Source organism: Phyllobates terribilis, unplaced genomic scaffold (genome assembly GCF_046119375.1).
Source record: "Phyllobates terribilis strain yellow unplaced genomic scaffold, ASM4611937v1 Scaffold_7__3_contigs__length_470593459, whole genome shotgun sequence".
Classification (NCBI taxonomy): domain Eukaryota; kingdom Metazoa; phylum Chordata; class Amphibia; order Anura; family Dendrobatidae; genus Phyllobates; species Phyllobates terribilis.
Window position 1 is genome coordinate 22,108,900 of NW_027362767.1, and position 15,376 is coordinate 22,124,275.

Consider the following 15,376-nt stretch of genomic DNA (forward strand, 5'->3'; position numbering starts at 1 on the left):
TCACATTTCTCACCAGCAGGTTTGTAAATGAAAGCTGAGCTCCCATTGGCTGTTTCGAGCCACAGGTTCTGAGATAATATCAATCCTTATTGACTACTTTACTCTGCGATGCTGACTGGCTGTCGGGTATCATGTGACTTTCTTTAGCCTTCTAGAATGAGTCACATGATTATTATTAACCAATCAGATGAGGTTTGGAGAATCGGAGAGGTGTGAGCAGGCTGCGGCATGGTGGGGGCGCTGCATGGCGGCACATTGCGCCGAGGGCTCCTGCTGGTTACACATATACAATACATATATATATAATGTTTGTATATGGATATATTGTTCCATGCAGCCATAATCCAAGCTTAGCTGCAGTGTGTACTGGAGTCTGGAGCACTAGCCGCTGCTTTGATCCCCTATGCTTTATACTGCAGCTCTGCTTGATTAGGGCACAGCTTAAAGGGTTATTTAAAAAAAAAATCTAATTATTCCCTAATCATAGGACATAGGAAGGATTCAGTGGCGCCATAAAGCCTGTATGGAGGCGTTCACATGGGACGGGCCGTACTGCAGCTCTTACACCCTCTTCTCACAAATTCTTTTTGTGCCAAATCTGATTAATATTTAACCGGATGATTCATTTTATAATCTCATCAGTCACAGATTAGGCGGCCGGCAGCTTCCAGACCGGCAGAGACGGATTTAGTGTTTTTTTTTTTTTTTAAACTCAATGTCCAATAAAAAACAATTCTCCATGTGCAGAAGTCTGCCCTTGTCCTGTATTCATTTCTATAGATTACCCCCCCCCCCTTACACTGGAATGGTGGGGGTCTCCCGACTTTACAAAGGTGGCAGAGGAAAAAATGGTTGGATTTCAATAAACTGGATCTTTTTTATCTCAACTGAGATAAACTATTGCCAGAGGAGTTTGTAGGTGACAGAGGAGTCTGGAGGAAGGGCCCGAAGAGGGAACCAAAGTCTGGAGGGGGAATCTGAAGGAGGGGAGAGTGGAGTCCACAGGAGAAGAACAGAGGAGTCTGGAGGCGGAGGCAGTGGAGTCTGGAGGAGGAGGCAGTGGAGTCTGGAGGAGGAGGCAGAGGAGTCTGGAGGAAAGAGAGGAGTCCGGAGGAGGAAGAAGAGGACAGAGGAGTCTGGAGGACAGAGGAGTCTGGAGGGGGAGAGAGGAGTCTGGAGGAAGGGACCGAGGAAGGAACCGAAGTCTGGAGGGGGAATCTGGAGGAGGGGAGAGTAGAGTCCACAGGAGAAGAATAGAAGAGTCTTGAGGGGGCAGAGGAGTCTGGAGGAAGAAAAAGAGAGAGGAGTCTGGAAGAGGAGGAAAAGGAGAGAGGAGTCTGGAGGAAGAGGAGAGAGAAGTCTGGAGGAGGAGGAAGAAGAGAGAGGAGTCTGGAGGGGGAGCGAGGAGTCAGGAGGAGGAAGGAGATGAGTCTAGAGGAGGAAGAGGAGTCTGGAGGAAGAAGAGAGAGGAGTCTGGAGGAGGAAGAAGATGAGAAAGGAGTCTGGAGGAGGACAGAGGAGTCTGGAGGGGGAGAGAGGAGTCTGGAGGAGGAAGAAGAGGAGAGAGGAGTCTGGAGGAGGAAGAAGAGGAGTCTGGAGGAGGGGACAGAGGAGTCTGGAGGAGGGGATATGTGGCGCCCCTGAGGGTTCGGTCGCCACAGGGGTACTGCATCTCTTTAATGAGGTGTGGTATCTCTCCTTCGAGGTAAGGATGGTGTATCTGTCAGGACCCCACCTCTACATCCAACACTACACCTCTCCCACCTGAGGGGGGCTTATATGCACCAGGGTGCTGCCCCAGCCGGGATAAGTGGAGATGGGGGAACCAAAGTAAGGGGGAACCTAGTAGTGGGTGAGGGTGGAGGACACACTTAGAGGTTACACGTACAAAATTCATATTTAATAGCCAGCCATCTTGGGCTTATGGTCTTTGATTGTGATCTTCATCACTGAACATGGCTTTCTGTGTGAACCTGCAGTTGATGGGGACACGGTCCTCGTGCTCTGGCCTTGAGGCGAGGAGTGGGCAAGAGTTAACGGCTGTCTCTACCCGGTCAAGGTCCCTACCCAAGAAGGCCTGGAGGAGAGCGGAGGAGTAAAGCTCTACAGGCAAAAGGATCCCAGGGGGATGCAGACGGAGCGGTATACGCCACCTGTCCTCGCTATTCTGGCCTAGTCAGAGGGATTCCTGCTGCGAAAGGGGTACCGGCCCCCGATATCTGACTCTGTCACTTTAAGTCTCAGTCGGAGAAGCCCGGAGGCTCAGTGGATCCCACCGGGTAGCGGAGTGGAGTCCCCACCCGTACCCTTGTTCTGTGCATAGTCCAGAGGGAGACCCGGCCTTCGTACACGTACCACACACGGACAGGAGAAGACCTAGTGGGAAAGTCTAGGAACACTCGGGTGCGTGGTCCTAACCAAAGCACCTGAACTACCCGGAGGTTGTCGGACCCCTGGTCCTGGTGGCCGCAGCGCGCCGTGAGGAGCAGGGAGAAGCCTTGCAGCTGTGCATTCTACCGTGAGTAAAGCTTGGAAGACTACCCCTATGGCCTCCGGTTTCTTATTGCAACGCGGCACCGCACAGCACAGCACCACATCTCCCACTACAATTCCCATCCTCCTGTCTCCTCTGCCCTGAGGCCCTGCTCTGCCTGTGGGGAGTAGTACCATCTTCTGTTGCCACTACATCCCGCCTCAGAGGACTGAATGCAACGCTGGTGGAGGATCACCAGAAACCACAGGTGGCGTAGTCAATACAACCACTCGATTAACACCAAACTCTGAAAGCCCATTACACCCTTTTAATGTGACGGCCCTGGGCACGGAACGGGTCCAGGCCACGGCTACAACCCACCAAACATCTGACCCGGCTCCGAGTAACCCCCACTTCCCAGGGTGAGGGCTGCGAGGGTCACAGATAGAGGATTCTGGAGGAAAGAGCAGAGGAGTCTGGAGGGGGGGCAGAGGAGTCTGGAGGCGGGGGCAGAGGAGTCTGGAGGAGGAAGAAGAGGACAGAGGAGTCTGGAGGACAGAGGAGTCTGGAGGGGGAGAGGGGAGTCTGGAGGAAGGGACCGAGGAGGGAACTGAAGTCTGGAGGGGGAATCTGGAGGAGGGAAGAGTAGAGTCCACAGGAGAAGGACAGAAGAGTCTTGAGGGGGCAGAGTAGTCTGGAGGAAGAAAAAGAGAGAGGAGTCTGGAGGAGGAGGAAAAAGAGAGAGGAGTCTGGAGGAAGAGGAGAGAGGAGTCTGGAGGGGAATAGAGGAGTCAGGAGGAGGAAGGAGATGAGTCTGGAGGAGGAAGGAGATGAGTCTGGAGGAGGAAGAGAGAGGAGTCTGGAGGAGGAAGAGAGAGGAGTCTGGAAGAGGAAGAAGATGAGAAAGGAGTCTGGAGGAGGACAGAGGAGTCTGGAGGAGGACAGAGGAGTCTGGAGGAGGAAGAAGAGGAGAGATGAGTCTGGAGGAGGAAGAAGAGGAGTCTGGAGGAGGAAGAAGAGGAGTCTGGAGGAGGAAGAAGAGGAGTCTGGAGGAGGAAGAAGAGGAGTCTGGAGGAGGAAGAAGAGGAGTCTGGAGGTGGAAGAAGAGGGGTCTGGAGGAGGAGGAAGAGGAGCCTGGAGGAGGAAGAAAAGAGGAGTCTGGAGGAGGGGGAGAGGAGTTTGGAGGGGGGGCAGAGGAGTCTGGAGGAAGAAGAGGAGAGAGGAGTCTGGAGAAGGAAGAAGAGGAGTCTGGAAGACAGAGGAGTCTGGAGGGGGGGAGAGGAGTCTGGAGGGGGAAGAAGAGGAATCTGGAGGGGGAAGAAGAGGAATCTGGAGGGGGAAGAAGAGGAATCTGGAGGGGGAAGAAGAGGAGTCTGGAGGGGGAGGAAGAGGAGTCTGGAGGGGGAGGAAGAGGAGTCTGGAGGGGGAGGAAGAGGAGTCTGGGAGGGGGAGGAAGTGGAGCCTGAAGGAGGAAGAAAAGGAAAGAGGAGTCTGGAGGGGGGGGCAGAGGAGTCTGGAGGGGGGGGCAGAGGAGTCTGGAGGGGGGGCAGAGGAGAGAGGAGTCTGGAGGAGGAAGAGGAGAGAGGAGTCTGGAGGACAGAGGAGTCTGGAGGGGGAGAGAGGAGTCTGGAGGAGGAGGAAGAGGAGTCTGGAGGAAGGGACCGAGGAGGGAACTGAAGTCTGGAGGGGGAAGCTGGGGAGGGGATAGTGGAGTCCACAGGAGAAGAACAGAGGAGTCTGGAGGAGGGGGCAGAGGAGTCTGGAGGAAGAAGAAGAAGAGGAGTCTGGAGGAGGAGGAAAAGGAGAGAGGAGTCTGGAGGAAGAGGAGGAGGAGGAAGAAGAGAGAGGAGTCTGGAGGGGGAGAGAGGAGTCTGGAAGAGGAAGGAGAGGAGTCTGGAGGGGGAGAGAGGAGTCTGGAGGAGGAAGAAGAGGAGAGAGGAGGAAAAGGAGTCTGGAGGAAGAAGAGAAAGGAGCCTGGAGGAGGAAGAAGAAGAGAGAGGAGTCTGGAGGAGGAAGAAGAGGAGAGAGAAGTCTGGAGGAGGACAGAGGAGTCTGGAGGGGGAGAGAGGAGTCTGGAGGAGGAAGAAGAGGAGAGAGGAGTCTGGAGGAGGAAGAAGAGAAGTCTGGAGGAGGAAGAAGAGAAGTCTGGAGGAGGAGGCCAGGAGTCTGGAGGAGTAGGCCAGGAGTCTGGAGGAGGAGGCGAGGAGTCTGGGGGAGGACAGAAGAGTCTGGAGAACAGAGGGATATGGTGGAGGGAATTAAAGGAGTCTGGAGGGGACATAGTCTGGCAGCTGCATATTCCCATACCCCCCTTGAAATTACATATATGCTGGATGAACCAGCATGTTTGTTTGTTTTTTGGGGGGAAGGGGGGTTTGAGTAGAGAAATCAGCAGCTGCCAACTATGTCTGATGCCTCCTATCTCCTGATTAAATCCAATATTCCTTGCAGGCATTATACAGGAACCAGAGAAGACCTGAAAATATAATCATAAATAATAATACAGGGTTGTATAAAAGTGACAAACTTTCTAATATTTCTGATTCTGCCCCCATTGCCGTCTGCCGGACTTCAGGGTGCCTTTCTGCTGCTCCTCATTCTTATGGCCTCTGGTCATGTAGCTAGCTATGGCTTTGTGGCAGCGGTGTATTCGGTAAGAGCGTGCTGGATATTGGAGTTTTGCAACAGCTGGCGAGACGTGAAAAGGAGACATTAAGAACAATTCCAGCAGCCTGTCTTACTACATTGTGGATACCATTAACACAAATCCCATCATTTCTCACTTTAACTATTGTAACCCATAACTAACTTGTCGTCCATTAACCAAACTGACTCTCCATCATCCCCTCCTGAGCACAACTTGGTTTTTACATGGTGGTTTAAAACAGGGCCCACGTACTCTAAGTGCTCGTGCTGCAGGACATGTGCAGGTTATTCCAGGAAAGGAACAAATCTACAGTCGTGGCCAAAAGTTTTGAGAATGACACCAAAATTATATTTTCACATGATCTGCTGGCCTCTGGTTTTTATTAGTGTTTGTCAGATGTTTATATCACATACAGAAATATAATTGCAATCATATTATGAGGACCAATAGGTTATATTGACAGTTAGAATGAGTTAATGCAGCAAGTCAATATTTGCAGTGTTGCCCCTTCTTCTTCAAGACCTCTGTAATTCTCCCTGGCATGCTCTCAATCAACTTTTGGACCAAATCCTGACTGATAGCAGTCCATTCTTGCATAATCAATGCTTGCATTTTGACAGAATTTGTTGGTTTTTGTTTGTCCACCCGTCTCTTGATGATTGACCACAAGTTCTCAATGGGATTAAGATCTGGGGAGTTTCCAGGCCATGGACCCAAAATCTCTATGTTTTGTTCCATGAGCCATTTAGTTATCACCTTTCCTTTATGGCAAGGTGCTCCATCATGCTGGAAAAGGCATTGTTGGGCGCCAAACTGCTCTTGGACGGTTGGGAGAAGTTGCTCTTGGAGGACATTCTGGTACCATTCTTTATTCATGGCTGTGTTTTAGGCAAGACCGTGAGTGAGCCGATTCCCTTGGCTGAGAAGCCACCCCACACATGAATGGTTTCAGGATGCTTTACAGTTGGCATGAGACAAGACTGGTGGTAGCGCTCACCTCTTCTTCTCCGAATAAGCTGTTTTCCAGATGTCCCAAACAATCGAAAAGGGGATTCATCAGAGAAAATGACTTTGCCCCAGTCCTCAGCAGTCCACTCCCTGTACCTTTTGCAGAATATCAGTCGGTCCCTGATGTTTTTTCTGGAGAGAAGTGGCTTCTTTGCTGCCCTCCTTGAAACCAGCACTTGCTCAAAGAGTCTCCGCCTCACAGTGCGTGCAGAAGCACTCACACCAGCCTGCTGCCATTCCTGAGCAAGCTCGGCACTGCTGGTAGTCCGATCTCACAGCTGAAACAGTTTTAAGATACGGTCCTGGCGCTTGCTGGTCTTTCTTGGGCGCCCTGGAGCCTTTTTGACAACAATGGAAGCTCTCTCCTTGAAGTTCTTGATGATGCGATAGATTGTTGACTGAGGTGCAATCTTTGTAGCTGCGATACTCTTCCCTGTTAAGCCATTTTTGTGCAGTGCAATGATGGCTGCACGTGTTTCTTTAGAGATAACCATGGTTAACTGAAGAGAAACAATGATAACAAGAACCAGCCTCCTTTTAAAGTGTCCAGTGATGTCATTCTTACTTAATCATGACTGATTGATCGCCAGCCCTGTCCTCATCAACACCCACACCTGTGTTAATGGATCAATCACTAAAACGATGTTAGCTGCTCCTTTTAAGGCAGGACTGCAATGATGTTGAATTGTGTTTTGGGGGCTAAAGTTCATTTTCTGGGCAAATATTGACTTTGCAAGTACAGTAATTGCTGTTAAGCTGATCACTCTTTGACATTCAGGAGTATATGCAAATTGCCATTACAAAAAATGAAGCAGTAAACTTTGGAAAAATTACTATTTGTCTCATTCTCAATACTTTTGGCCATGACTGTATACTGACAGAATGTAGAATCTGTATAATGTGAGATCAGTGATGAGTCTACACGGCCCCCTGGTGGTTGGAGGAGGGGGCGCTGCTTTACACAGAAACTGAGACAGCACCTCAATATGTGGTGTTCTACTCCGTACATCTTATATAAAATGCTGGACGCGTCCTTCTGTCCAAAGCCGGGATGGGCGGTGCCTGGGCAGTGTGGTGCCGGAGTCAGCGTGTGTGCATACCGCACTAAGACACTGTATCTTCAACAAAATGGTGTCAGATATCGCGGTATGCACACACATTGACTCCGGCACCATTTTACTGAAGAATTCTACTACAATGTCAACATAGCAGTGTGCACGCGCCGACCATCGCCTTTATCCCTATGGCTGGCACGTGCACACTGCTATGTTGATGTTGACGTACATTACTTTAATAAAATGGTGCCAGAATCAGCGCATGCGCATACCGCCATCTCAGGTGCCATTGTATTGAAGACACTTTGCGAATTCGCAGACACAGTGTCTTACAAAAAAAAATGGCGCCAAATAGCCTGGTATGAATTTTGTTTTCAACTAATACTTTTAATAAAATTAAAAATGTACCAATAAAAATGCAGAAGTGGTTTACATTTCCTTCATACTTTTCCTCTGATTGTTCCACTACTGATTTTAGCTTTTTAAATACTGATGTAAAATACTGAACGTGTGAACGTGGCCTTAGACATAGGCATCAATATTCTGCTGCAAGCTTTGCAGTCTATAACCATAGAGACATTTAGACGTGCATTGGAGCTGCACACACACAAAACGAGAACGGTTTGTTTTTTTATTACTACCCACCTGCAGAGAATCTCTATTTTAGTTGTACCAGAGAAATTGTGAAAGACAATGGCGGCACCAGTGGATATACAGATAGATAGTCAGACAAACCACAGGACATTACAGCCCTCATCCTCCTGGATAAACTGCAGCTAATGGGACAACTCCTGTAATAACAGGCATTTATGGAGTTGCTGTGTAAGCAGTTTCCTAATATTTGCTTTAAATATTGAAGTTGTTGGATTATTTAACCCCTTCTTATCCTGAGACAGATTATTCATGTCCCCTACCCGATAAAGAAATCCAGTGGAGAGAGAAAAAAAAAAATAAAAAAACTTTATTCTTTATTATTTTAAAAAAGTGCAATATTACACAACAGAAGGTTTATTCTTAAACAAAGTGCAGATTATTAGTATTGCTGCATCCAGAACCATAAAATAATGGCCGCCATAAAGGAAAAACTACACAGCAATGCTGCTGGTCTTCTGATCAATTTGACTCCTCCTCACCCTCCCAAAAGAGAAAAAAAAAGTTAACTTTTTTTTTAAAAATATATCACATAGACCCCAAAATAAAATAAAAAAAATGAATCCCCTCCAGAAAATATCCGGCCCTTCTACAGCTACGTGGAAAATCTTTTTAGAAACTTTCTGCCTCTTTTGAAGGCGTAGAATGTCACAAAGGAAATAAATAAATGTATAGCAGGGTCTTTAAAGGGTTAAATCTAATGACATTTCCCAGGAGGCTGCAGTGTGGTCAGAAAATATTAGGATCGAAAACGAAACTATGGCAGAACTTATGCATGTGAAAGCTTGCACTAACAAGAAGATAAGTGACCACGTGATGAAGTAAGCCCCTCCCCCCTCAGGTCAGGTGACAGAGCTGAAAGTCTAGATCTGCGCAAGAGCAGAGCTATCAGGTGACGGGGTCATGTGATTGTAGAACAGATCACATGATCGTGCTTTTCGCTTTGGCTTACCTGTTGAGGATTGCACATTTTCCCCACCCTGATTTCTTCCTCGGTGTCTACAGGAGGAAGAGGAGGCGCGGTGCTTGTAATGGAAGAAACATTCCCTAACTCTGGAGGACTGGCAGGTTCTGCCCACAGTAAAGATGGCCGCCGCCAGGGCTGCGGATGGGATCTCGTCTGTGATTTGAGTAGTCACTTCCGGTTTGGGCAGAGAAGCGTCACTCACTGCAGAGATGAGAGGGAAGTGGAGGGACTGACACCGGAGCAGCAGGAGACCTCTCCCCGGAGACAGGTGAGACAGCAGGGAGAGCGACCTCTACAGAAGGAGCAGCATAGGCCCCCCTGAGGAGCCAAAATCCCCCTCCTCCAAGCCAGGTGCCCTGAGAGAAGCCAAAATACCCCCCAGCACTCCTAGAGAGGAGCCAGATCCCCCGAGAGAAGACAGAGCCCACCGGAGGAGCCAGATGTTCGGCCTATAAGAGCCAGAATACCACCTTAGAGGAGGAAGAGCCCCCCCTGAGAGGTGCCAGCATTCCCCTCACAACCCCTAGAGGAGCTAGAATCCCCCCTCCCCCGGCCAGGTCCCCTCGACACAAGACCGTTCCCCCTGAGAGCAGGCAAAATGTCACCCACCACCCCTAGAGAGGAGCCAAGATTAACCCCAGGTGGTTCCCCACCGAGAGGAGCCGGGAATCCCTTAGAGGAGCCAGATTTTTTACCGGCTAGGATACTACCCCGGGTCCCTCTCTGAGAGGAGCCCCCCGGCAGACACACGGCTTAGGTTTGGCAGTCCGTGTGCACTTTTTGCATCTGCAGCCTCATATCTGTCCCTCATTGTGACATCTGTCGTTATGCAAAGTGATCACAAGACGCTGAGCTCTTCCTGTTCTGCTTCTAGCGTTGCTGCAGATTGTGGTTTTCTTGTGTCCCTGATATGTCACCATTGTACTGCAGCTCAGCAGTCCTATGTAAGTGAAGAGTTATACAACTTTGCTAATACATATTTCTTAAGACTTCTGCTTGCTGTTGGGGAGGCTGAAATGGTGTACAGATCTAATACTTCCTAGAGCTGAAGCTTTGTTGCAATGTATCCAGTCTAGATAATCCTCTGTAAGCTAAACCCAGCAGCCTCCGATCTATCTCCTGCCCCGATATGCCGCAGTCCGGCTGTGTAATCTGGATACACCTGTAACAAACCAGTCTGTTTAGAAAACCCCGCGCTTGCTGCACTGATACATTGTAACAAACCATTAGAGCGTGATTTCTGCTGTTTTTTAACTTAAGAGTATTCTCTAGACTGGAGACCGTTTCTCACAGCAGAAGGTTTGCTACATTAGGTGTGTACAGGTTCAGCCTGTGGATGGAAACAACTGTTCTTATTCACTAACTGCAAGCGGGGGTTCTTGCAATTAGTGGTTCCTCGAAACAAAGCTTCTTATAAAGTAGCAGCACTTCGCTATTCAGGGCTGTAACGTCATACACATAAGACTGGACACCGGCCCTTTAATGCCCCTGTAAACTCTTGTCCTTGCAGATGCGGAGCATGGAGAATGATGAATTTTCGGCAGCGGATGGGATGGATCGGGGTTGGCCTCTACCTTCTTGTGAGCGCAGCCGCTTTCTATTACGTCTTTGAGATTAACGAGACTTACAACAGACTGGCGCTGGAGCACGTGCAGCCGAAACCGCAAGACCCCGGGGAGGCAGCGTCATGGACACATTCCCTGAAGGCGCGGCTGCTGGCACTGCCGTTTTGGCTGTGGGCGGCCCTCTTCCTCCTCCCTTACTTCCAGCTCTTCCTTTTCCTCTATTCCTGCACCAGAGCTGACCCCCGGACGGTCGGTTATTGCATCCTACCCATCTGCCTGGCCGTCCTCTGCAACCGCCACCAGTCCTTCGTCAAAGCCTCCAATCAGATCAGCAGACTGCAGTTGATTGACACTTGAGCCTATGGACCTCATGATGACACCGCAGCGGCTGACTACTACAGTGCCTCGCCCTCTCTTTCGTAGCCCTTTTTAATGTTGGGGAAAAGTAACCCTCTGGCAGCTAATCGCTTGGGTAAAAGCCGAGCTGCAAACTCTTCTTGGTGATGACCAGACGTCGTCCTCATCATGGCTTCCCTCCGGTGTCTGTATCTTTAACACTTTCTTGCGCTTCATAAAGATAAACCCTGAACTTTTATATTCCTGGCAATGACTGTGACTGATGTCATTTGATTTTCTATTCTATGAAATCGTCCACATCTATTGGGTGTTTTTTTTTTTTTTTAAACTTGGGAAATTGCACTTCTATCAATAAAACACGTAAAAAGTGATTAAAAACCTCATGTCCTCTGCTTATTAAAGTGTTTCCTTTCTTGGTGCAGTTTCACTTCTTTAAAGGGGTTATTCCCAGCATGTAAACGTTATCACCTACCCACAGAGTAGGGGATAATCTGCAAATCTCTGGGGGTCCGACAGCTGGGCCCCCACCGATTACCAGTGTCGGAAAGCAGCAGCGGCCGAGAATGCTCAGTACTGCTCTATTTGTTTTGCATGGGATGGGCGGAGGTAGCCGAGCGCTGTACTCTTGCTCAAAATAGGCGGGGGTCAGATTGGTTATTCCCCCAATCTGCAGGTGATCACCGATCTGGTAGATTTGGAACAACACTTTTAGGATTTCTGCTTTTAGTCAATGAATAGGAAAACTCCTGAATGCAAAGCTTACATTGTCCCACTACTGATACATTGGAGCAGATTTATTGCTACAAATTGCATGAAGTACAATACATGCCTGATTGTAACCTAGGATTTTTTTTACAAGGGTGTTTAGAATTAGATACAAGTGCAACGAACCCTCAGCTAGAAGTGCGATCAGTACGTACAGGTTTTTGACTTCTGGATGTAAACCAAGGTGTACCCATTCACTGATGGTGAGAGAGTAAGACAAAGTTTATTATAAAGTTTTAGAACTTTTCATGATATGGAAGATAAACTGACATAAAACCCTGTCAATTTATAAACTATGATTAGAAATTTCACATAATGCCACTCACCCTTCCCGGAGTGCCGCTCAGGCCTGGGCGAGGTGCAGCTGCACTCACTGGTACAGGTCAGGCTGCAGTTACAAAGGCCATTCAATAAATGCGAGATATAATACTACAACTCTCAGAGTGCTCTGATAAACTAAGAACAGGATTTGAATTCTTGTTCCAAGGTTTGAGGAAAATGAGGATGTAGTTATATAGTTATTTGTTAATATATGGACTACTACTACCATCATTGTTTGCATTGAGTAAACTGAGCAGGACTATTTATTTTCCATTCACGACTTTTTTTTTTTTTTTTTGAGTCATAAAATGTGATAAGGAAATGTTACCGATAACAGCAGAAGTGTGACTGTATAACGAGAGATCTGTGACCTCCATGATGGGAAAAGTCATTTACATTCTGTATATTGACCTGTGGTGTCACCACTGATCTCTGGTGATGGATAGGCGGCATTCTCAGTGATGTCACCGCTGATCTCTAGTGATGGATAGGCAGCATTCTCGGTGATGTCACCGCTGATCTCTGGTGATGGATAGGCGGCATTCTCGGTGATGTCACCGCTGATCTCTGGTGATGGATAGGTGGCATTCTCAGTGATGTCACCGCTGATCTCTGGTGATGGATAGGCGGCATTCTCAGTGATGTCACCGCTGATCTCTAGTGATGGATAGGCAGCATTCTCGGTGATGTCACCGCTGATCTCTGGTGATGGATAGGAGGCATTCTCAGTGATGTCACCGCTGATCTCTGGTGATGGATAGGAGGCATTCTCAGTGATGTCACCGCTGATCTCTAGAGATGGATAGGCAGCATTCTCGGTGATGTCACCGCTGATCTCTGGTGATGGATAGGTGTCATTCTCAGTGATGTCACCGCTGATCTCTAGTGATGGATAGGCAGCATTCTCAGTGATGTCACCGCTGATCTCTAGTGATGGATAGGCGGCATTCTCAGTGATGTCACCGCTGATCTCTGGTGATGGATAGGCGGCATTCTCAGTGATGTCACCGCTGATCTCTGGTGATGGATAGGCGGCATTCTCAGTGATGTCACCGCTGATCTCTAGTGATGGATAGGCAGCATTCTCAGTGATGTCACCGCTGATCTCTAGTGATGGATAGGCGGCATTCTCAGTGATGTCACCGCTGATCTCTGGTGATGGATAGGCGGCATTCTCAGTGATGTCACCGCTGATCTCTGGTGATGGATAGGTGGCATTCTCAGTGATGTCACCGCTGATCTCTGGTGATGGATAGGCGGCATTCTCAGTGATGTCACCGCTGATCTATTTCCAGTAGTTAATGTATTAAGTAAGAGGTTAGAGGCTGCCCGATGTATACATAGGATGCTGTCGGTGCTTCCTTCTTGCTGGTGTTATAACATCTCACCATTATTACCAGACTTCCTATTTTCACACTTCTGTCTCCCAGGCTGAAAACAAAAGCACCCTCTTCCTCCTCAGTAGTATCAGCCACATCACACGTTCCCTATAAGCTGCCATTATTACAATGCGATCCTAGTATCACCCTGGTCTCTGCCGCCATTGTCATCTCTGTATCTTCACCTGCAGGATGCTATATACCATTACCGCACTGGTCACATGACTTCCCCTCTCAGCGACAATGTATCCAGCAGGAAGGTTTATTTGTGTCACCTCCTATATAAACTACAGAAGTAGCTGCCATATTGTGCCACCGCTGTCAATGATCGTAGCAGATCCTGATGTAGAGAGCAAAAAACTGATCCCAGTCACAAGTTTAGGGGGTTCTTTGGGTCTTTCTCATTACAGTCCACGAACCCCAGAAGACGAGTATCCACCACTAGCTCTGCCGAGTCTTCGTCCTCTTTGACGGGGGGCTGCTGGACAAGATCCCGTTCTTTCCATCGTCTTCATCATCATCATCTTCTGCGTCATTTTCTTAATAAAGATAAATAAAGTATCAGTCAGTGAAGAATGTTCTGTTCTGTCTGTCGTCAAAGTTTCATTATTGTATAGTGGAAAGTTCTGCGACTTCCCACAGTATTTGGGGACAACATTGTGCAGCGCGGCCCTCACCGGGGCGGAGGAGGAGTCTGGTGCAGCTTTCACAGACTTGCACCAATTATCCACATACAGTCCTGGCCAAAAGTATTGGCACCCCTGCAATTCTGTCAGATAATACTCAGTTTCTTCCTGAAAATGATTGCAATCACAAATTCTTTGGTCTTATTCTCTTCATTTAATTTGCTTGTAAGGAAAAAACACAAAAGAGAATGAAGCAAAAATCAAATCATTGATCATTTCACACAAAACTCCAAAAATGGGCCAGACAAAAGTATTGGCACCCTCAGCCTAATACTTGGTTGCACAACCTTTAGCCAAAATAACTGTGAACAACCGCTTCCGGTAACCATCAATGAGTTTCTTACAATGCTCTGCTGGAATTGTAGACCATTCTTGTTTGGCAAACTGCTCCGGGTCCCTGATATGTGAAGGGTGCCTTCTCCAAACTGCCATTTTGAGATCTCTCCACAGGTGTTCTATGGGATTCAGGTCTGGACTCATTGCTGGCCACCTTAGAAGTCTCCAGTGCTTTCTCTAAAACCATTTTATAGTGCTTTTGGAAGTGTGTTTTGGGTCATTGTCCTGCTGGAAGACCCATGACCTCTGAGGGAGACCCAGCTTTCTCACACTGGGCCCTACATTATGCTGTAGAATTTGTTGGCAGTCTTCAGACTTCATAATGCCATGCACACGGTCAAGCAGTCCAGTGCCAGAGGCAGCAAAGCAACCCCAAAACATCAGGGAACCTCCGCCATGTTTGACTGTAGGGACCGTGTTCTTTTCTTTGAATGCCTCTTTTTTTTCCTGTACACTCTATGTTGATGCTTTTTCCCATCTACTTTTGTCTCATCTGACCAGAGAACATTCTTCCAAAACGTTTTAGACTTTCTCAGGTAAGTTTTGGCAAACTCCAGTCAGGCATTTTTATGTCTCGGGGTAAGAAGTGGGGTCTTCCTGGGTATCCTACCATACAGTCCCTTTTCATTCAGACACCGACGGATAGTACGGGTTGACACTGTTGCACCCTCAGACTGCAGGGCAGCTTGAACTTGTTTGGATGTTAGTCGAGGTTCTTTATCCACCATCCGCACAATCTTGCGTTGAAATCTCTCGTCAATTTTTCTTTTCCGTCCACATCTAGGGAGGTTAGCCACAGTGCCATGGGCTTTACACTTCTAGATGACACTGCGCACGGAAGACACAGGAACATTCAGGTCTTTGGAGATGGACTTGTAGCCTTGAGATTGCTCATGCCTCCTCACAATTTGGTTTCTCAAGTCCTCAGACAGTTCTTTGGTCTTCTTTCTTTTCTCCATGCTTAATGTGGTCACACAAGGACACAGGACAGAGGTTGAGTCAACTTTAATCCATGTTAACTGGCTGCAAGTGTGATTTAGTTATTGCCAACACCTGTTAGGTGCCACAGGTAAGTTACAGGTGCTGTTAATTACATGAATTAGAGAAGCATCACATGATTTTTCAAAGGGTGCCAATACTTTTGTCCACACCCTTTTTTAGGTTTG

The 15,376-nt window shown here is 48.1% G+C and overlaps 1 protein-coding gene across 1 annotated transcript; it reads left to right on the forward strand.

Moving 5' to 3' along the window:
* The first annotated feature begins 8,863 nt into the window (after positions 1-8,863).
* Positions 8,864-11,101, forward strand: LYSET (lysosomal enzyme trafficking factor). Its single transcript, XM_073638287.1, has 2 exons — positions 8,864-9,069; positions 10,312-11,101. Exon 2 carries the CDS (start codon positions 10,328-10,330, stop codon positions 10,721-10,723), a length of 396 nt encoding a protein of 131 aa, XP_073494388.1. The 5' UTR covers positions 8,864-9,069; positions 10,312-10,327; the 3' UTR covers positions 10,724-11,101.
* The last annotated feature ends 4,275 nt before the right edge of the window (positions 11,102-15,376 follow it).